The 21,671-nt window shown below is 43.0% G+C and overlaps 1 protein-coding gene across 1 annotated transcript; it reads left to right on the top strand.

The window, feature by feature from the left end:
- Positions 1–812: 812 nt before the first annotated feature.
- LOC127580754 (acidic mammalian chitinase-like) lies at positions 813–21,165 on the top strand. The gene is made up of 11 exons (XM_052034576.1): positions 813–1,008; positions 1,180–1,212; positions 1,982–2,189; positions 4,462–4,518; positions 7,383–7,548; positions 8,262–8,386; positions 9,275–9,398; positions 9,500–9,682; positions 14,300–14,416; positions 15,528–15,687; positions 20,570–21,165. The coding sequence occupies exons 1-11, from the start codon at positions 984–986 to the stop codon at positions 21,115–21,117; spliced, it is 1,746 nt and encodes a 581-aa protein (XP_051890536.1). The 5' UTR covers positions 813–983; the 3' UTR covers positions 21,118–21,165.
- Positions 21,166–21,671: the final 506 nt, after the last annotated feature.

Below are 21,671 nucleotides of genomic sequence, written 5' to 3'. Positions count from 1 at the left end.
CTCCTGTAGATGCTGTCAGTGGTGGGGAGGGCTGTGCCCGTGATGGACCGGGCTGTGTCCACTGCTCTCTGTAGCCTCATGTGTTCCTGTGCATTGGAATTGCTGTACCAAGCAATTGGATGAGTGAGCAAATGCAATTTTTGGTTGATAAGTGTGAGGTTATTCAATTTGGTTCTAAAAACAGAAAGAAAGATGACCTGAATGTTGATAGATCAGGAAAAGTGAAGGTGCAACATGACTGGCCTGTCCTTGTACGTCAGTTCTGAAAGCAAGCGTTCGGGAGGAAAATCGTATATAGACCTTCATTACAAGAGGATTGGGGTACAGGAATGAAGATGTCATGTTGCAGGGTAAAAGGGTCTTGGTGAGACCCATTTGTAGTTTTTTGATCTCTTTATCTGAGGAAGGATGTTCTTGCCATGGATGGAACACAACAGTGGTGGCCTACGCTGATTCTTGGGTTGGTAGGACTTATGATGAAGAAGAGTTTGGGTCAATAAGGCTTCAGTTCACTGGAGTATAGAAGGTAAGAGGGGATCTCATAGAAACACATAAAGTTCCAGCAGGTGTAGACAGATACCAGGAGCATGGTCCTGATGGATGGAGAGTCCACACTAAGGCATCACAGCCCCAGTTTATGGAGTATGCCATTTGGAACCGAGATCAAGGGTAAGTTAAACCCAAGGCAGGCGAGGGATTGGCTGTTTGGAAAAAGTCTGCTCTCATGTTGACTCTGTTTGATGGGTTATCTCGTACCTTTGAACTTTAAACATTTTCTGCATTTCCACCCACATTCGCCTTTTGTCTCTCATTGCCTGGTTGATAATTTATTGGGACTTTGATTGCATTGCTTCCTTTGCTCAGATGAAATATTGACATGTAGGATATCTATAACCAGGTCACACTCTGAGCAGCGTACAGTGCTAACCAGCATCATATTAACAACCTTCCAAAAGCATTGTTCCCAGATCAAGAGGAGCGAGATGGCAAAGATCATTCTATGTGTTGGTAAGGATAATATTCACCCAAATATCTTAATGACATGAAGCACATATTTAAAAATACCTTAGTTAACATGATGAGTTTTTATCAAATGATGAGTTAAATGTCTAAGCTGATGTACAACATGTATATTTCAATATATGCTAAGATTTTCAATTCTTGTTTCTACTACTTTAGTGGGATTGGTCCTGCTGTTACAAGTGTACGATGGTAAGCAGCAACCTCCAGCCAGCACTGAAGTTATCATATGGTGATGCTATGAATATTTATGTTAACATTTCAAATATTACAAGGTAAACTGTTTATCTGAAAGTGAGCAAAGTTAAATAATACCTGTAGTTTGTGGCAGAGTGACCGATCTGAGGTATTTGAGAGGTATCCACGGCTGCACATTCAACTCAGCTAAGAACTCTTTGTCTGTAAGTGGAGCTGATAGTTAAATGCCAGTGTGCTTTTTGCCTTGACAGCAGCAAGTAACAGGTAAATTGGTAAATTGGTTTATTATTGTCATGTGTACCGTGAAAAACTGGTTTGCATGCCATCCACACAGATCATTCCATTGCAACAGTGCATTGAGGTAGTACAAGGGAAAACAATAACAGAATGCAGAATAAAGTGTTACAGTTACAGAGAAAGTGCAGTGCAGGCAGACAATAAGGTGCAAGGTCATAACAAGGTAGATTGTGAGGTTAAGAGTCCAACATCGTACTAGAGAACCATTCAATAGTCTTGTAACAATGGGATAGAAGCTGTCCTTGAGCCTGGTGGTACGTGCTTTCAGGCTTTTGTATCTTCTGCCCGAAGGGAGGGGGGAGAAAAGAGAATGTCCGGGGTGGGTGGGGTCTTTGATTTCACCAGTATGTTTACATTTATACAAAGGTTATGTGTTACTTAAGAATGCTTCTACTTCTGATATTATCTTCTTCAAATGTATATTCTAATTGCACAAATAACCAACTAATATCTTTTTCTCAAACAGCTTTAGGTAAGGATTACAAGATAGTTTGTTACTACCCAAACTGGGCCAATAAACGAGGAGACTGTAAGATCTCACCAGAAGAAATTAACCCCAAGTTATGCACGCACCTTACTTATGCTTATGCTTATGTTGACAAGAACCATCAAATAGTTCCAGGCGAAGAGGAGGATAAAAATCTTTACGTATCATTTAATAATCTTAAAAAAAGGTATGTGATGTTACCTTGTGAAAAGTTTCTTTGGTTATTTCAACTATGAACATAAATTTTAAGTTCTGCTGTTAACTTCTTCACAAGATATTAACGTAATCAGGGAATTGTACTTTCTTTTCTAAACAGATAAATTAATTGTGATAATAATGCTGGACCATACCTGCAGCTTAATAGTAAATATGAATGAATATATTGTACATACATAAATGAGTCTGAAGTAATTAGAAAAAGTCTTTCACTGTGAAAGTTGCTATGGTAACTATTAAATATTCTGCTAAAACAGTCACGCAGAGTTCAACACTGAAGGAAATTAATTAGTGTTGACAAATAGAAAATTTTTTCCCAATTCACAATGGCATTAACCACTAGTAAAAATCAAGTCATGCAGTAATACACCATAGAAACAGGCCCTTCAGCCCATCATGTCTACGCCAACCAACAGGCCTATCGATACCAATCCCACTTGCCTGCATTAATTCCACATCCCTCAATCCTCTGCTCAGTCAAGCACCTCGCCAGATGCCCCTTAAATGTTGTTACTGTTCCTGCCTCCACCACCACCTCTGGCAGCTCATTCCAAATACCAGCTACTCGTTGTGTGAAACATTTACCCCTCAGATCCCCTTCTCACTTTAAACCTGTGCCCTCTAGTCTTAGACACCCTTACCCTGGAAAACAGAGTCCAGCTATCTACCCTATCGATACCTCTCATAATTTTATGTACCTCTGTCATGTTACCACTCAGTATCCTTCACTCCAGGGAAAACAGTCCCAGCCTATCCAATCTCTCAAACCCATTCGGCCAGGCAAATCTTTTCTGCATGCTCTCTACCTTAACCACATCCTTCCCATAGTGTGATGACCACAACTGCACACAGTACTCCAATTATGGGCTAATCAACAACTAATACAACTGTTTCGTGATGTCCCAACTCCTGTACTCAACACCCCGCCTGATGAAGGCAAGTATACCATACACCACCACTCTGCCCACCTATGTGACCACTTTCAGGTCCTATGTATTAGTACCCATAGGTCTCCCTGTTCAATAATATTCCCCTGGCCTGGTTTAACTTCCAAAATGCATCACTTTGCGTTGATCTGAGTTAAATTCCATCAGCCATTCCCTTTAATTCCCCCTTCTCCAGTTAATCTAGATCCTGTTGTAACCTTAGACAACCTTCTTCACTGTCCACCACTCCACCATTTTGGTGTCATCTGCAAACTTCCTAATCATGCATCCACATTCTCAACCAAACCATTAATATAAATGATGAACCACAGAGGAGCCATCACCAATCCCCACGGCCAGCACACCACTGGTCACAGACCTCCTGTGTGAAAATCAACCCCCCACTACCACCTCCTGACTCCTCCCACCAAGCTAATTTTACACCCAGTTGGCTAGCCCACCCTGCATCGCCTGCGTTCTCAGTGTTTGGATCAGCCAACCATGCAGGACCTTGCCAAAATCCATGTAGGCAATGCGTACCACCCACTCGTGTCAACTTTGGGCACCTCTTCAAAAATCCAAACAAATCGATTTCCCATGCACAGAACCACACTGACTATCACCAATCAGTGCTTGCCTTTCCAAGTGCAAATAAATCCCTTCCAATAACTTTCCCAACACTGATGTAAGGCGCTGGCCCTAACCCTGGCTTAAATAAAGGCACAACGTTAGCCAGTCTTCCAGTACCTCACCGTGGTTGATGAAGATACAAAAATCTCTGCCAGGACCCCAGCAATCTCCTTGCTTGCTTCCCATAATATCCTAGGATACCCCGGTCGGGCTCTAGGGATTTATCCATCTTTATCCATTTCAAGACCTCCAACACATCCTGCTTCGTAATGTTGATATGCTCCAGCATATCCCCGTTCTCTTCCCTGGATTCACCAGCTTCCATGTCCTTCTTTATGGTAAATACAGACATAGTTTCTGTACAGACATGTACAGACTCCTAGATGCAGTTGTTATGCATACCTGCATTATCCACCTTAAATGGAATGCCAGAAAAGTAACTTTACCCCATCAGCACGTGATTGATTTGTGAAGGTCAGTAAGACAGTAGCATCAGGATGAGGTCCTTCTATCAGCCAGGGGTTGTTCCATTGGCAGTAATTCAGCAGGGGTTGTGCCAATGAATTGTGGTACCAAGTGCAAGAATGAAAGTGCAGGACATCATCGTGATTTGTTGGTGGGGTCTGACTGCTCTTTCTCGTTTTTTTGTGCTCTTTTAAAAATGATTATCTCCTCTGATTTTCACAGAAACCCAAATTTACAAACACTCTTATCTGTCGGTGGCTGGAACTTTGGAACTGAAATGTAAGGCTCTTTTTTGATTGAAATGTTCTACTTATAAATGGGTCATTGACTGCAAGAATTGCAGATTGTGTACCAGAAGAAATGCATGCAAGTCCAACCTGAGCTCTTAGCACAATAATAGAAAGTTAAATGGATCACGGTAACCTTCAGAATGCAGATAAGTTGGATAAGTATCTAAAAGGGAATAGTTGCAGGGCTCTGGGGAGAGGGCGAGGAGGGAGACTGGGTGGATTTCTCTTGCATCGAGCTGGTACAAACTTAATGGGCTGAATAGCCTCATCCTGTTTAAATATTCTGTAATTTCTGCACTGGTACCTTGACTGAGGTGGTAAATTGGTAAATTGGTCTATTATTGTCACATGTCTAAGGTACAGTGAAAAACTTTGTTTTGCATCCCATCATGCAGATCAATTCACTACACAGTGCATCGAGGTAGTACAAGGGAAAACAATAACTGAATGCAGAATAAAGTGTTACAGTTACAGAGAAAGTACAATGCAGGCAGACAATAAGGTGCAAGGCCATAACAAGGTAGATTGTGAGGTCAAGAGTCCATTTTATCGTACTAGGGGACCATTCAATAGTCTTATAACTCCGGGGTGGGTAGGGTCTTTGATTATGTTGGCTGCTTTACTGAGGCAGCGAGAAATGTAGACAGAGTCCATGGAGGGGAGGCTGGTTTCTGTGATATGCTGAGCTGTGTCCACAACTCTCTGCAGTTGCCATACCAAGCCATGATGCATCTGGCTTAAAGCAAAGTTATGTTGCAGCCAATATAATGTAGTGCTCCACAAACTGCCTGGCGTGTTGCTCCTTTCACATCAGTACTGCCAGCAACCTTACTACCAGAACTGGTTGTAGTCCAAGTTTAGGATAAGATGTCTAGTTGTGCTGTGGAGTGTGTTCAGTCCAAAGGGTCATAGTCTGAACGTTGTTTGCTACTTATGACACAGAAGGCTATTCAATCAATTGAATCCATGCCAGCTCCCAGGGAAGCAATCCCAACAGTCCCACCCCTCCTCCCCTTATTTCCTGTGTCCCTACTACTTATTGTCCCTCACACATGCCCATCAACACCTTTCAGTTTTTTTTCCACTTACTACAGCAGGGGTAATTTATAGTTATTTAACCTACCAGCAAGTCATCGGGATGTGGGAGGAGACCAGAGCACCCAGAAACATCCATCTGATTAAGAAGTAGAAACCTTTATTAATGAAATTAGTGAGTCAGAGGTCTCTGAATACAATTCAAGAACAACCAAAGAAAGACACAGTTTAGGTTTATGTTTAGTTTATTATTGTCACATGTCCTGAGATACAGTGAAAGGTTTTGTTTGCATGTCATCCAGACAGCTCATTCCAGACATAATCACATCAAGACAGGGAAAAGAAAACAGAATGCAGAATATAGTGTTACAGTTACAGAGAAATGCAGTGCAGGCAGACAATAAAGTGCAAGGGCCACGATGAGGTAGATTGGGAGATCAAGAGTTTATCTTTTACCGTATGAGTGGTCCATTCAAGAGTCCGATAACAGCGGGATAGAAGCTGTCCTTGAGCCTGGTGGTACGTGCTCTCGAGAATGACCAGGGTGGGAGGGGTCCTTGATTATGTTGGCTGCTTTCCTGAGGAGGTGGGAAATGTAGACGGAGTCCGTGAGGGGAGACTGGTTTGCATGATGGACTGGGCTGCGTTCACAACTCTCTGCAATTCCTTTCAACACACAGTCCATGTATTTATGATTACAGGCTGTCCCCAGGTTACAAACATATTCCATGTTTACAGACGGCCATAAGTTGGTCGGCTGGTTTTCATGATGTGCTGAGCTGTGTCCACAACTCTCTGCAACTTCTTGCAGTCTTGGGCAGAGCAGTTGCCATACCAAGCATCCAGATAGGATGCTTTCTATGGTGCATCTATAAAAATTAGTGAGGGTCAATGAGGACATATCGAATTTCCTTATCCTTCTGAGGAAGTAGAGGAGCTGGTGTGCTTTCTTGGCCGTATCATCTGCGTGGTTGGACCACGACAAGTTAATGGTGATATTTACACCTAGGAACTTGAAGCTCTCAACCATCTCCAGCGCAGCACCATTGATGCAGACAGGGGTGTGTACTCTGCGCCGCTTCCTGAAGTCAATGACCAGCTTCTTTGTTTAGCTGACATTGAGGGAAAGGTTGTTGTCCTGACACCATGCCACTAGGCTCTCTATCTCCTTCCTGTACTCCATCTCATCGTTATTGGAGATCTGGCCCACTACAGTGGTGTCATCAGTCAGATGAGAAGAATGGGAAATAAATTGAATAAATTTATGAAAAACCTAGTTCGCCACCAGAAGGTAGATAGGAAGGTCACTTCAGAGAACATGATGGTACTAAGTCAAGTGATAGCAGTGTAATATCACTGGTATAGTCAGCTCAACTCAGCAAGATAATGGAAAATAACAACCACTAAAATTCCTCCCACATTCCAAAGACGTACGGGTTAGGAAGTTGTGGGCATGCTCTGTTGATGCCAGAAGCGTGGCGACACGTGTGGGCTGCCCCCAGAACACTCTACGCAAAAGATGCATTTCACTGTGTGTTTCAATGTACATGTGACTAATAAAAGTACAAGCATTTTGAAGAAGTGCTGGTTTTGTAACCAGGTATGAACATGATACAGCAACTGAACATTCATCAGGGACTGTGTGTCTTTACGGGATATTCCCTCATAATCCAACTGCAGAGTTTGGAAGATTAAATTCTGAAAGGACGTTTAACTATTAATAAATAAAAGATCCTTCTCAGCCAGCCATGAGCAAGACTAGAAACTTCATGTATGAAAGTTACGCTGACCATATTGTTTCCAAACCTATTTTTTCAGGTTCACTGCCATGGCTGTTAGTAAAGAAACTCGCTTAATCTTCATTACATCTGCAATTAAGCTTCTAAGAGAAAAAGAGTTTGATGGTTTGGACCTGCACTGGGAGTACCCAGGGTTTAACAGAAGCCCACCTGAGGACAAACAGCGATTCACTTTCTTGGTTCAGGTGAGCTGCACACATCAGATCTCTCACTTGTTGGGAGGTAAACATGACAGAATTTTTCCTGACTATAAAGCTAATGGAATGTTGGCCTTTATCTCAAGGAAACTGGGAGACTAAAGTGATGGAGCGAAGTTCCAGCCTCACAACATCTTAGTTAGGCCTCATCTGGAAAGCTGCATTCAACTTCTGATGAGATACATCAGAGAAAATATATTGATTTTGGACAAATTACAGTGCAAATTGATCAGAATGTTGATAGTACAGAAAGGATTAAACTACAAGGTCAGGTTGTGTCAGGTGAACTTGTGTTGCCTGGAAGTCTGATGGTTGAGGGATGATCTAATGGAGGCTTTTAAAATCATCCATGGGGAGTTACCAACCACAGCTGTTCCAAACCTGGAGATGGTCACTTCTCCATATCAAGGGAGAAGGGTCATCATCTCAGGGTAGTCCTGTGAACTTCACATTGCTGATGCAAAGCATCTTTCCGGATGATCAGCTGCCTTTTCTACACCGAGGACTGGCATAATCTGAAGGAAATAGTGTGACACAGTTATAATGATAAAGAACAGTAATCATTACAGAATTGTGTCTCCATTACTAAATTTTTCATTACCATTGCACTAGACATAAAAATTATATTTTCAACCTGTAGCATATCATGTTTCATTGCTGTAATTTTCTTAACAAACTGTTGGTTATTTGTTAATTAATAGGAGCTCCTGGAAGAGTTTGAGAAAGAATCCAATGAGACCAACAAACCCCGACTACTACTTTCAGTTGTAGTAGCGTCTGCAATAAGAAACATTCAAGCAGGATATGAAATAGAAAAGATTTCAGAGTACGTTGGAGTTCATTTTGTAACTGGTACAACTTTAATCATGTTCTACCCTAAATATATTCATCAAAACCCTGCAGATAATAACCATGACTTTGAATAAGGGCCATGTTATTACAAAAGTGTCCAATGAACATTTCAAACATCAGGACAGGAGACCAAAGGTCAGATGAAACATGCAATGAATAAGAATTGTGGATTAAGTTATTTAAAAAAATCTCGCTAAAGCAGCAAAATCAGTGATGCAAGTTGTAAGTAAATAAATTCACTTTCAGAGAGAGAAGAGGGGGTGATATAGTGAGAGGACAAATGTATAAAATCACAAGGGGCACAGATAGGGTGAATGCACAGACTGTTTCCTAGGGCTGTGGAATCAAGAAATAGAGGGTAAAAGCTTAAAGTGAAGAGAGACTTAAAAGGGGAGAGATTTAATAGGAACTTGAGGGGAAACTTTATTTGCACAGAGGGTAGTCTTTATGTAGAATAAGCTGCCAGAGGAAGAGGTTGAGGCAGGTGCAATAACATTTAAAAGACAGTTGGACGGTACACGGATAGGAAAGGTTTGGAAGGATATGGGTTAAACACAGGCAAATGGGACTGGCTTGCTTGGGTATCTTGGTCGGCATGGACCAGTTGGACCGAAGGTTTCCATGCTGTATGACTCTATGACTCTAAGTCAGTAGATTGGTTTTTGAATAAACCAACTAGATGGATATAATGGATGTACCTTGGTCATTAATATTCTCATTTTTTTTATTAATTATGATTGACCAATAAGTTGCGGAGATGCTGGTAAAAGGATAGATTACCATGGTTGTCCAGCCATAACATCAGTGGTTGCAATAGAAACTTCCTTCAGTGTGATTCTCAACACATTTTTATCTTGTACAGACACGTGGATTTTATTGGTGTGATGACCTACGAGTTCCATGGTCCATGGGATTTAAAAACTGGACCTAATAGTCCACTGTACAGGAGTCCTCATGACAAAAATGATGACAGATACTTTAATGTAGTATGTATATACCTCCTTCATGCATTACCACTTGTAACTCTTGTCCAGTTTCCTAGAATGTAAATTCAGGGAATCAGTTCCAATAAAATCCTTTCTTACAGGAGTTTGCTACAAATTACTGGAAAGAACACGGTGCTCCAGCAGAAAAGCTGTTGGTTGGATTCCCAACGTACGGACGTACTTTTACTCTCTGTTCTCCCGACAGCAGACCTGGTGCTTCAGCATGTGGTCCGGGGGCACCGGGGAACTGCACCAAATCAGCTGGAATTTTAGCATACTTTGAGGTACGGTCTGATGCACAGTGTTACTTCAGCAGCTTGTCAATCTTACAGAAAAGGAGTGCACTTCGATTATTACTATTTATTGCAACTATTACTAACAAGCAATGCATCAGGCCCCTAATGGAAATGTAAACTTATCATAGCAACACTCTCATGATTTACTGATCACACTGACACGTGAACGGAAGTCATTATAAAATTTACTCTAACAATTACCATCTAACATTAATTGCAATAATTAATAATTGCCAATACAATAACTGACATTCTAGTTTACTTATTTATGGGTAATTATATGAATGATGTTTTCATCATCACACTTTGGTTGCCTTACACAGAACAGTACAGCACAGGAACAGGCCCTTCGGCCCACCACATCTGTGCCAACCATGATGTCAATCCTAACTGATCCCATCTGCCTGCACATGGTCCACATCCCCCCCAGTCCTGGCCTGTTCATGTGCCGGTCTAAATGCCTCTTAAACGTTGCTGTTGTATCTGCTTCCACCACCACCCCGGCAGCTCATTCCAGGCACCCACCGCCTCTGTGTAAAAAAGTTGCCTCAAAAATCTCCTTTAAACTCCCTCCCCCACACACACATTAAAGCTATGCCCTCTAGTATTTGACATTTCCACCATGGGACTACCTATCCTATCTATACTCCTCATAAATTTATAAACCTATTAGGTCTCTGCTCATCCTCCGACGCGCCAAAGAAAACAACCCAAGATTGTCTGATACCTAATACCCTCTAATCAAGGCAGCCTTCTGGTGAGCCTCTTCTGCACCCTCTCCAAAACTTCCACATCCTTCCTGCAATGGGATGACCAGAACTGCACACAACACTCCAAACGTAGCCTAAACAAAGTTTCATACAACTTCAACGTGACATCCCGACTTTTATACACAACACCCCGACCAATGACAGCAAGTATGCCGTATACTTTCTCAACACTACTTGTGTTGCCACTTTCAGGGGGCTATGGACTTGCACCCCAAGATTCCTCTGTACATCAATGACCCTAAGGCTCCTACCATTTACTGTATACTTCCATCTTGCATTTGGCCCCCTAAAGTGCTATGGCTGTGACTTACTATGGTAATATTGCTGGCTTTCTTTACTGAAAGTACAGTACATACTACATGCCAGAGTATGTGATTTGATTATAATACACATATAAACTCCATCTTCATATTCTCATTCCCTGAATTCTGATACCATACAGATCAACATTAATACAATTTTCTTCATTCGTAGCCAAGTGTTTAAAGAACTGCATCGGTAAACAAACAAATGCTCTATCCAGTCTCTAACAAACACTGCAGTCCCGGCAACATTCCTGTGAACCTTTACTGCACCATGTCTAGTTTAATCACATCTTTGTGTAGTTTAGCAACCAGATCTACACACAATACCAAGTGCAGCCTAACCAACACTTGGTACAATGGAACATGATATCCAAACTCTTGTACCCAGTGCCTCGACCACTGATGCAAGCATGCTATGTGCCTTCTTCACTATCTACCTACCTGTGTTGCCACTTTCAGGGAACTATGCACTTGTACCCTGAGGTCTCCTTGTTCAACCACACTCCCGAGGAGCCTGCAATTCACTGTGTAAGTCCTACCCTGGCTTAACTTCCCAAAATGTTTCACTTCACATTTGTCTGAATTAAATTCCACCTGCCATTCCTCTGCTCACTTCCCCGGTTGATCAAGACCTGTTGTAACCTCAGACAATCTTCTTCACCGTCCAGCACACCACCAGTTTTGGTGCCACCTACGACATTCTCATCCAAGTCATTAATATAGATGACAAACAACAGGGGACCCAGCACCGATCCCTGAAGCACACCACTGGTTACAGACCATCTAAAAAATTGCCATCCTCTGCTTCCTGGCGCCAAGCCAATTTTGTATCCAGTTCAGTAGCTCACCGTGAATCCCATGTGATCTCAACTTGCAGATCAGCCTAACACAGGGGACCTTGTCAAAGACTTAACGTCTATTGCCCTACCCTCATCAGTCATTGCTTCTTCAAAAAACCTCAATCAAATTCATGAGACATGATTTCCCACACACGAAGCCATGCTGATGATCCTTAATCAGTCCTTGCCTTTCCAAATGCAAATAAATCCTGTCTCTTACAAGTCCCTCCAACCACCGATGTAAGGCTCACTAGTTTGTAGTTCCTTGGCATATCCCTGCTGCCCTTCTTAATGAAATGTACAACAAAGATGTGCGGGTTAGGAAGTTGTGGGCATGCTATGTTGGTGCCGGGAGCGTGGCGACACTTGCGGGCTGCCCCCCAGAACACTCGACGCAAAAGATGCATTTCACTATGTGTTTCGATAGACATGTGACTAATAAAGAAATCTTATCTTACCTTAGCTATCCAATGTACATACTAGGGTCTCACTGCATGCTTTAAAATGACAATCAGGATTATTCTGAGTGAAAATTCCTTGTGCTGTTAACAAAGTTCAACTGCAGTGATAGGGAAAGGATTGAATTTGTCAAGCAGACTGAATTGAATTGAATTGGTTTATTATTGTCACGTACCGAGGTACAGTGAAAAACTTGTTTTGCATGCTATCCATACAGATCATTTCATCACATCAGTACATTGAGGTAGTACAAGGGAAAACAATAACAGAATGCAGAGTAAAGTGTTACAGTTACAGAGAAAGTGCAGTGCAGGTAGACACTAAGGTGCAATGTCATAATGAGGTAGATTGTGAAGTCAAGAGTCCATCTTGTCGTACTAGGGGACCATTCTATAGTCTTATAACAGCGAGATAGAAGCTGTCCTTGAGCCTGGTGGTACGTGCTTTCAGGCTTTTGCACCTTCCGCCCGATGGGAGGGGGGAGAAGAGAGAATGTCCAGGGTGGGTGGATGGGACTGCCTCAGGTTACCAGCGCTCTGTATGAATGTCTATGCCCTGCTGAGTCTAAATATTAGTCTAAATATACAAACACACAGCCGATGCCAGTAACGTTTACCCATTCATAAAATTTAACATTTCACATCATGTTCCCATTATTTCTAGATAATTGTTTCACTTAGAGCCTTTAGTGTCCATGGCTCACTGGTACTGCTGCTTACCAAGGTAAATAACGAGGCAGAGCAGCCAACACAGTATCCTTTATTGAAGGACTGTAAACCCAACTTACAGCAGTGACTGGTACAGCAATGCATCAATCGTCACACTACTTGGTAGACTCAGTTCTTACAGGTACACTTGCACTCATACACACTACATCCTCATCTTTTTGAATGCAAAGGTAGTTTAGGAAGCAGCTTCACCTTTGGGGATGATCATTGTCTAACCCAATTCCCACATATTGCAGCAAAGTAAATGAAAGGTAACCTGCGGGGGAAGTGCAAGACTACACTTTCCCCTCAACCAACAAACGAACTGCTGGAGGAGCTCAGCGGGTCGAGCAGCATCCGTGGAGGGAGAGGGTAGCCGACATCTCGGGTGGAGACCCTTCATCCGGACTCGGGACAAGAGTCCTGATATAGGGTCACAACCTGAAGCGCTGACCATCCCTCTCCCCCACAGACGCTGCTTGACCCGCTGAGTTCCTCCAGCAGATTGTTTGTTGCTCCAGATTCCGGCGTCTAGTCTTGTATTAGCACCTTTTCCCTTAAATAATGTGTTTATACTCTATATGACTTAAACATTAATCCAGTCTAGTCTAAAATAAAATTAAGATCATTGGCTATTCAGCACCCACTCCCCCCCCCCCCCCACCCTATAAGTAGGCTGTGAGGGTCTGTACCTTGTCTATTTAACAACCTTGGTTCCCAACATTTGGACATCCCTTCCCAACAATAATCTATAATTCTCAGTCATTAAAGCTTCACTTGATGTCCCAGTAGCCAGAACTTTTAGGGAAGAGAATTGCAGATTTCTTCGTTTTGCAACAACAAAGTGTTTCCTGATTTCCTTCTTAAATATTTAGTAGATTTAGGGCGGAGATGAGGAGGAATGCTTTTCCCAGAGTGAATCTGTGGAATTCTCTGCCCAAGGAAGCAGCAGAGGCTACCTCATTAAATATATTTAAGACAGGCTCAATGGGCTGAACGGCCTCCTCCTGCTCCTATTTCTTATGTTCTTAAATGGGAATGGCTGTTCTGTGACTGCTCAAAATGGAGTAGAGGCATTCAGGAAGTCTCTGAGCACCCAAGATCTCCATGACGAGACCAAGTGAAGACCCTGTACAAACAGAAGGGTTACACAACATCCCTGACTACCTAGCCGCCACCTGACCTGTCAGTCAATGTCTGATCCCACATGGGACTCTTCCACTACTTCAGACCCACAGAACAAATTCATGAATAAGTCATCCTCAACCCCAAGGGGCTGTCTAAGATGAAGAATGACTAACTCATTCATATCTTAATAAAATTAATGAGCTTTTGTTCTTAATTCTTCCATAAAATAAACATCTACCCTATGGAACCCTGGTAATGCTTTAATCATCTCAAACATGCTACCCCTCAAAATCCATGCCCAAGGGAACAAAGATTGTGTTTCACTTTGAGAGCTATGGAGCGCATTGAAGAACTTTTGAAGCAATTATAAAGTACATACTGCATGTTATCGTTACAGGTATGCAACTTTTTGAAAGGTGCCACCAAGGATTGGCTTGAGGAACAGGAAACTCCATATGCATACACTGATGATGAGTGGGTTTCTTATGACAATTTGAGGAGCTATGAAAAGAAGGTATGTATTTTATTGTCATATTCATTACATGTTCCTGTATATCCTTGTACAACTGATGGGATGTGTGGAGTTTGCACATTCTCCCCGTGACCACATGGGTTTCTCCCAAGTGCCCTGGTCTCCTCCCACATCTCAGAAGGTGTGCTGCTTGGCCACTGTAAATTACCCCTGGTGTGGGAGGGTGGCAGGAGATCAAGGTGGGGTTGATGGATGTGAAAAGAATATGTTACCAGGAAATAAATAAGATTTCTTTATTAGTCACATGTACATCGAAACACACAGTGAAATGCATCTTTTGCGTTGAGTGCTCTGGGGGCAGCCCGCAAGTGTCGCCACGCTTCCGGCACCAACATAGCATGCCCATAACTTCCTAACCCGTACGTCTTTGGACTGTGGGTAGAAACCGGAGCACCCGGAGGAAACCCACGCAGACATGGAGAGAACGTACAAACTCCTTACAGACAAAGCTGGAATTGAACCCGGGTTGCTGGCGCTGTAAAGCATTACACTAACCGCTACACCAAGAGCCAGCATAAACTCAATAGGCCAAATGGCCTCCTACATCCTGAGAAAATAAAAAAACAAGAAAGTAAATTCACCTGGACTATATAACATGCAAGAAGGTTAGATCACAGTTGACGAATATATTTACTTCTTGAGAGCGTGATAACAGAACTGTAATTTTAAGTTTGATACCATTTTAGGCAGTTCTGAATTTATCCCTGTATTCCCTTGATATCTGTGTCTAATAAGAGTTCATAAAAAAATGTTAGACAAAAAAAATTCTCTGCAGGGATTGAAAATAAAAATGTCATTTATTTGGGAAGTTCTTGGGCCACAGAGTTCAAAATACAATACAAGCCACTGGCAGTAGGACGCTGTACTCCACCAAACGACCTTTGACGGTATCTGAGGCTCTACAGCAGGTATAGGCAGGGTATTTAATTGTGGTGACATTGTGATTCATTCAGTAGATTGGGTGTTCAGAGGCATTGTGTCCCTTTTGTAATCCAGCACCCAAATATTAACAATTAAACACTCTACATTAGGGGCAAAACTTGCAACCCAGGACACCCAAGGTTAAAAGATTTTTAAAATTCTTTTCATTCAGGTGGAATGGTTGAAAAATAATAGCTTTGGAGGTGCAATGGTTTGGACAATCGATCAGGATGACTACGAAGGTACTTCCTGTAACCAAGGAAAATACCCCCTGATTAATAAACTGAAGGTTATGCTTTCCTCAGGTTCTGAACCCAAGGAAATCCCAGAAGGTAATTAAATTACATCTAAAATAGCTTTCCAAAACAAGATATTTATGTTTTCTACATCAAATATTTAAAGAATTAATTATGTCATTGTAATCATGTCATCTGCAACATTTTTCATAATATGAAATTGAAATATTGTACATTTAATGAATGGTTTAATTTTATTATTTGGGTCAATGCAAGACCTATATCATAGGAGACATCAAATTAAAAATCAAAGAACTCCAGATGCTGGAAATCTGAAATTAAAAATGCTGGAAAGATTCAGCAGGTCAGGCAGCGTCTATGAAGAGAAACAGTTAACGTTTCAGGTTCAGAACCATTTGTCAGAACTAGAAAAGAGAGAAAACACATTAGCTTTCAGTAGGAGAGAGGCTGGGGAGGGATGGGTATACCTCTGAGACCAAACAAGTTAACGTGGCAGTTGGAAGCACATTTTGCTTCCTTGTCTGTGTAATACATTGTTCATAACAAGGCTGTGGAACGTGCCCAGCAGGTCAGAGAGTACTACAGAAAGAGAAAAACTGAGCAAAAATGAGGGCAGGAAGAAATGCCCAGTTCTTCCACAAACAGAAAGAGTTACCCAAATTGGAAAGTTTGATTTTAAAATCTGGAAAGCCACCAGGTGCCCAGATACAAGGTGGTTTCCCTCAACCTTGTGTTGGGTCTCCTGAGGAGCCCACAGAGAGAAAGGTTGGAGTGGGATGGGGAGTTAGTGGCACGGAACTGGAAGCTCAGGGTCACTCCTGAGGACTGAGGGCAGGTGCTCCGCAAAGCAATTACCCAATCTATGTTGGGTTTCTCCATTGTAAAGGAGACCACATTGTGATCTCTGCATAAGGACACTTGATTCAGTGACGTGAATTGCTGCTTCACCTGTTTGGGTTCCTAGATGATGGGAAGAGAAAAAGTGAAAGGGCAGCTGTTGCGTAGGAAGGTGCTATACGACGGGAAGTGCTGGTGGGAATGGAAGAGTGGACCAGGGAGTCACAAAGGAAGCGATCCCTTCAAATTGCTGAAAGGTGAAGGGGAGACAGGGAGGAAAACTGGTTTTCACTCTTGTGTCTCCTGCTGACAGATCAGCTGTGATTAACCAGCCTTCATCACCCTCCCTCAGTCTGCACCACCACCCCTGTGTCACTCAGACTTCTGTCCTCCACTCTCTCACAGACGTTCTCTCTCTATCCCTCCCCATTCCCTGCAACTTAGACTATGTCCGATTCCCAACTTTTCTCAGTCCTGCTAAAAGATCATCAATCTGAAACGTTAACTCTTCTCCCACCACAGAGGCTTCCTGACCTGCTGAGTACTTCCAGCATTCTGGGTTTTTATGTCAGATTTCCAGCATCGGAATTTTTGTTTTGCTTTCTGTATAAACATACGCAAGTGCATTAGGAAAACCAAGGAGGTAAACAGTGGAAGCTCTGACCATCATTTTCCAATTCCTCTTGGAAGCCAAATGATCAAAGGCACAACACCAGGGAAGTGGAAATTCTAACGTGGTGCTGTTGTTTTAACGAGTAAGGGAGGAACTGAGACACTATAGGCCAGCTCAGCCCAAGATCAGTGACACAACAACTTCTGGGAAAAATTCTGGAGGACGGACATTTAGAAGGATAAGTAGCATGGATTTACTATGGAGAAATCGAGTTAGTTTTTTTTGAGGATGCAGGCAGAAAGGATTAGGTGTCATTAGCTTAATTAGTTCGGCACAACATTGTGGGCCGAAGGGCCTGTTCCTGTGTTGTACTGTTCGATGTTCTAAGGAGAGCCAATAAGGGTAATGCATTTGCTGTAAACTACATATATATTTTAGCAAGGAGCAAAAAACAAGCTGCTGGAGGAATTAGTGGGTCAGGCAGCATCAGTGCAGGGAAATAATGGAGAGTCGACGATTGGGATTGAGACCCTTCACCTGGACTGAAAGTGTATAGGGGAGATAGCCGGCATAAAGAGGCAAGGGGAAGGGGAGGGGCAAGAGCTGGCAGGCGATAGGTGGATCCAGGTTAGGAGGGGCGATAGGCAGGTGGGGGAGAAGGGAAGGGTGGAGACAGACAGAGGCTGGGAGGTGACAGGTGGAGGCAGATGGAGTGTGGAACCAAATGAGGCAGATGGGAACAGTGAGGGGAGGGGACCCAGTGGGAAGGGTGTGTGGATGGACAGATGGAGTGGGTGGGGGCAGGGGAGAGTCAGCGGGGGGTGGAAGGGTGTGTGAGAGAGGACCTGGGTCCCACAGTGGCCCCTCCCACCTCCAGGCCAAGGCCAATGCTGACAGCGGTCCCGCTGCCCTTCCCCTATTTTAGCAAGGAGCTTGTAAAAGTTCTGCGTGAGGAACTAACTTTGCAGTGGAGATTGGCACTAGGTCCCCTACTGTCCGGGGTTAGGGTTAAAGATTGGGATTTTGATGCTGGAGCCATTTGCAGAAGATACCAACACTGTAAAATTATGAGAGGCACAGCTAGGGTAGACAGTCAGAATCTTTTTTCTCAGGGTGGAAATGCCAAATACTAGAGGACATAGCTTTAAGGTTGGGGGGGGGGGGGGGAAGCGGAGTTTAAAGGGGATGGGCAGGGCAAGTTTTTTTTCCTTACACAGAGTGCGGTGGGTGCCTGGAAGGGACTGGAAGGGGTGTTGGTGATGTTTAAGAGGCTGCTAGATGAACATGCAGGGAATGGAGGGATATGGATCACGTGCAGACAGAGAGGATTCGCTTAATTTAGCATCATGTTCGGAGCAGATATCATTGGCCAAAGGGCTTGTTCCTGCACTGTGGCCTTGTGATTGAAGATAAGGGTGAAACCTATATACGGAGGAAAGATATCAGGTGTGCAGGAAAGTGTAAATAGAAATACAAGAGCAAGTAGTCAAGTAGCAAGGCCTAGAAATACAAGAGCAAGTAGTCAAGTGTACAAGCAATAAAGAGTACAAAGAGTACAAGTGCACAAAACATCTGTTGGGCTGCAGCTGGTTGTGTGTACGGTTCCTGTCAACTATCACTAGTACAGGAAACACAGGCACTGACACAGCGTACTTACAAGAATGCTGCCAGGGCTGGAGAACTTAGAGAACAGGCTGTCTAGACTGCAGCAGTTTTCTTTGCATTAGATGAAGAGGAGGGGAGATTTAATTGAGGTGAATAAAGTTTGAAGTAGCTTTGAAAGGGCATACACAACGGTCTAAATCTCTCAGCAGAGCTCAATACAGGGCCAACTATTTGGAAGAATAATGAGAGATGAGGAAACATTTTTACCTAATGAGAAATTTACTGCCTGAAGGGATGTGAAAACAGAAAACCACATCAGTTTAAGCAGTGCTTGTGTGAACACTTGATGTGCAACACTTACAGGGCCGCTGGCCAGGAAAGAGGGTTAGTCTAAGTAACTGCTTCACGGTTTACATATGGATAATGGTTTTTGATGCCACAAATTTCCATGGCCTGGAATATATGGTCACCAGTGAACAGAGATCGCACCGACCTTGTGTGGACCTCCTGCGGCCCACTTGCACAGTGTGCGTGCGGAAGTGGGAATCCCAAATCTACCTTCACCTTATATATAGTACGGGAAATTTCCTGCAATATTCAAAACACTGATTCGGATCAGGAGAGGCATCTTGGAATGTTTTATTAAGGTCATCCTTGCCACATAGTCAATAGTCGAGTTTATTCCCTAGAGCGCAGAAGAATGAGTGGAGATCTTATAGAGGTATACAAAATTATGAGGGGTATAGATAGGGTGAATGTATGCAGGCTTTTTCCCCTCAGGTTGGGTGAGACTAGAACTATAGGTCATAGGTTTAGGGTGAAAGGTGAAATATTTAAGAGGAAGCTGAGGGGGAACTTCTTCACTCAGAGGGTGGTGCGAGTGTGGAACGAGCTGCCAGCGGAAGCGGTGGATGCGGGTTCAATTGTAACATTTAAGAGAAGTTTGGATAGGTACATGGATGGGAGGGGTTTGGAGGGACATGATTGGGCTGCAGGTAGATGGGACTAGGCAGAAAACCAGGCCAGCATGGAATAGATGGGCAAAGGGCCTGTTTCTGTGCAGTAGGATTCAATGACTCTGCATTTGTCATATGCACAAGTACATAGGTGCAATAAAAAACCTAAATTGCAGTAGCATCACAGGCATATTACAGACACATTCACAAGAAAAACAAATTAAACATAAATTACACCCAACTTTTACAAGAAAGAATACAATTAGAACAAAAAAAAAGTCATTTTAGTGCAAAGTGATCAAAGTGTTCATAGTGTTGCTAAACTGTAGTGATGAGGGTTGTGCAGGTTGGTTCAAGAACCGAATGGTTGAAGGGAAGTAGCTGTTCCTGAACCTAGTGGTGTGGGACTTCAGGCTTCTGTACCTCCTGCCCGATGGGAGCTGCGAGAAGATGGCACGGCCCGAATGGTGGGGATCTTTGCTGATGGATGTTGCCTTCTTGAGGAAGCACCTCCTGTAGATACTACCGATGGTGGGGAGGGATGTGATGTATTGGGCAGAGTCCATTCTTCTCGCAGCTTTTTGCGTTCTTGTGCATTCAAATTGCGGTACCAGACCATGATGCAACCAGTCAGGATACTTTCAACAGCATGTTCAGAAGCTTGTTAGAGTGTTCAGTGACAAGCTGAACCTCCTTAACCTCATAAGGAAGACGCTGGCGCACCTTCCTTGTGATTGCCTCTACGTGCTGTGCCCAGGACAGGTCATCCAATATGTTAACACCCAGGAATTTAAGGCTACTGACCCTCTCCACCGCCGATCCCCCAACGTAGACTGGTGCATGTAGACGTGCTGCTGGTAACGAAAGGCACAGAATAATTTTAAGCCTGAAGCTATCGGCAGCCACATGCATGTAGGGTTAATCACCTTGCTGTTTCTTTTTTCAGTGACTCCGTTGCCTACCTCGACATCACCAGATTCACAGCTTTCCACCATGTGCCCTAACCTGGAATTCTGTCAAGGCAAAAAGAATGGTAACTACGAAGTTGAGTGTGCCGCAGACAGCTTCTATCGTTGTACTGACAATGACACACATATTCAGAACTGTCCCAGAGGTACTTTCTACAACAGTATCAGAGACAAGTGTGTCTGGCCACCCAGATTATTTCCAGCAATTACTTTGGCAGACAGCAGCTTTTGCAAAGGCAAACCTGATGGTGCTTATGCAATCCCAGTTCCCACATACTACAAATGCAAAAGTGACCAAACACATGTAAGGCAATGTTCCTCTGACCTACTCTATGACACAATCAGAAGGAAATGCATCAGTGCAAATACATTTAGCGACTATGATGTGGCCTTTTGCAACAATAATGAAGATGGTACCTATCCCATTCCTGGCAGACCTACCAAATACTACCACTGTTCCAACAGGAATACCAACATAGGAAGCTGCCCTAAGGGAAGTGTCTATAATAATTTCTGTAAATGCTAAATCTAGTTTTATGTAGAAACAACAATAAAAGTCATTTTAACAAACTGATTTTACTGGATGGCAATAATATTGTGCATGAACACAAAACAAACTGAATATTTCTTGGTGATATGTTTGGACATAGAAGTTCCCAAACTCAACCAGAAAAGGCCCCCTTTATTCTCACTCTTTGCTTTCTGCCAGTTAGCCAATCCTCTATCCATGATAGTACCTTTCCTGTAATACCATGGGCTCCTATCTTGTTTAGCAGCTTCATGTCTGGTACCTTGCCAAAGGCCTTCTGAAAATCCAAGTAAACAACATCCACTGACTCTCCTTTGTCTATCCTGCTTATTATTTCCTCAAAAGAATTCCAACAGATTTGTCAGGCAAGATCTCCTTTTAAGGAAACCATGCTGACTTCGGCCTATTTTATCACGTGCTTCCAAGTACCCCAAAATCTCATCCTAAATAATGGACTCTAATATTTTACCAACCACTGAAGTCAGGCTAACCGGCCTATACTTTCCTGTCTTTTGCCTCCCTTCTTAAAGAGTAGAGTGACATTTGCAATT

This window comes from Pristis pectinata, chromosome 20 (assembly GCF_009764475.1).
Source record: "Pristis pectinata isolate sPriPec2 chromosome 20, sPriPec2.1.pri, whole genome shotgun sequence".
Taxonomy (NCBI): Eukaryota; Metazoa; Chordata; class Chondrichthyes; order Rhinopristiformes; family Pristidae; genus Pristis; species Pristis pectinata.
The sequence above is the reverse complement of the archived record's forward strand: the minus strand, read 5'-3'. Positions and strand labels throughout refer to the sequence as shown.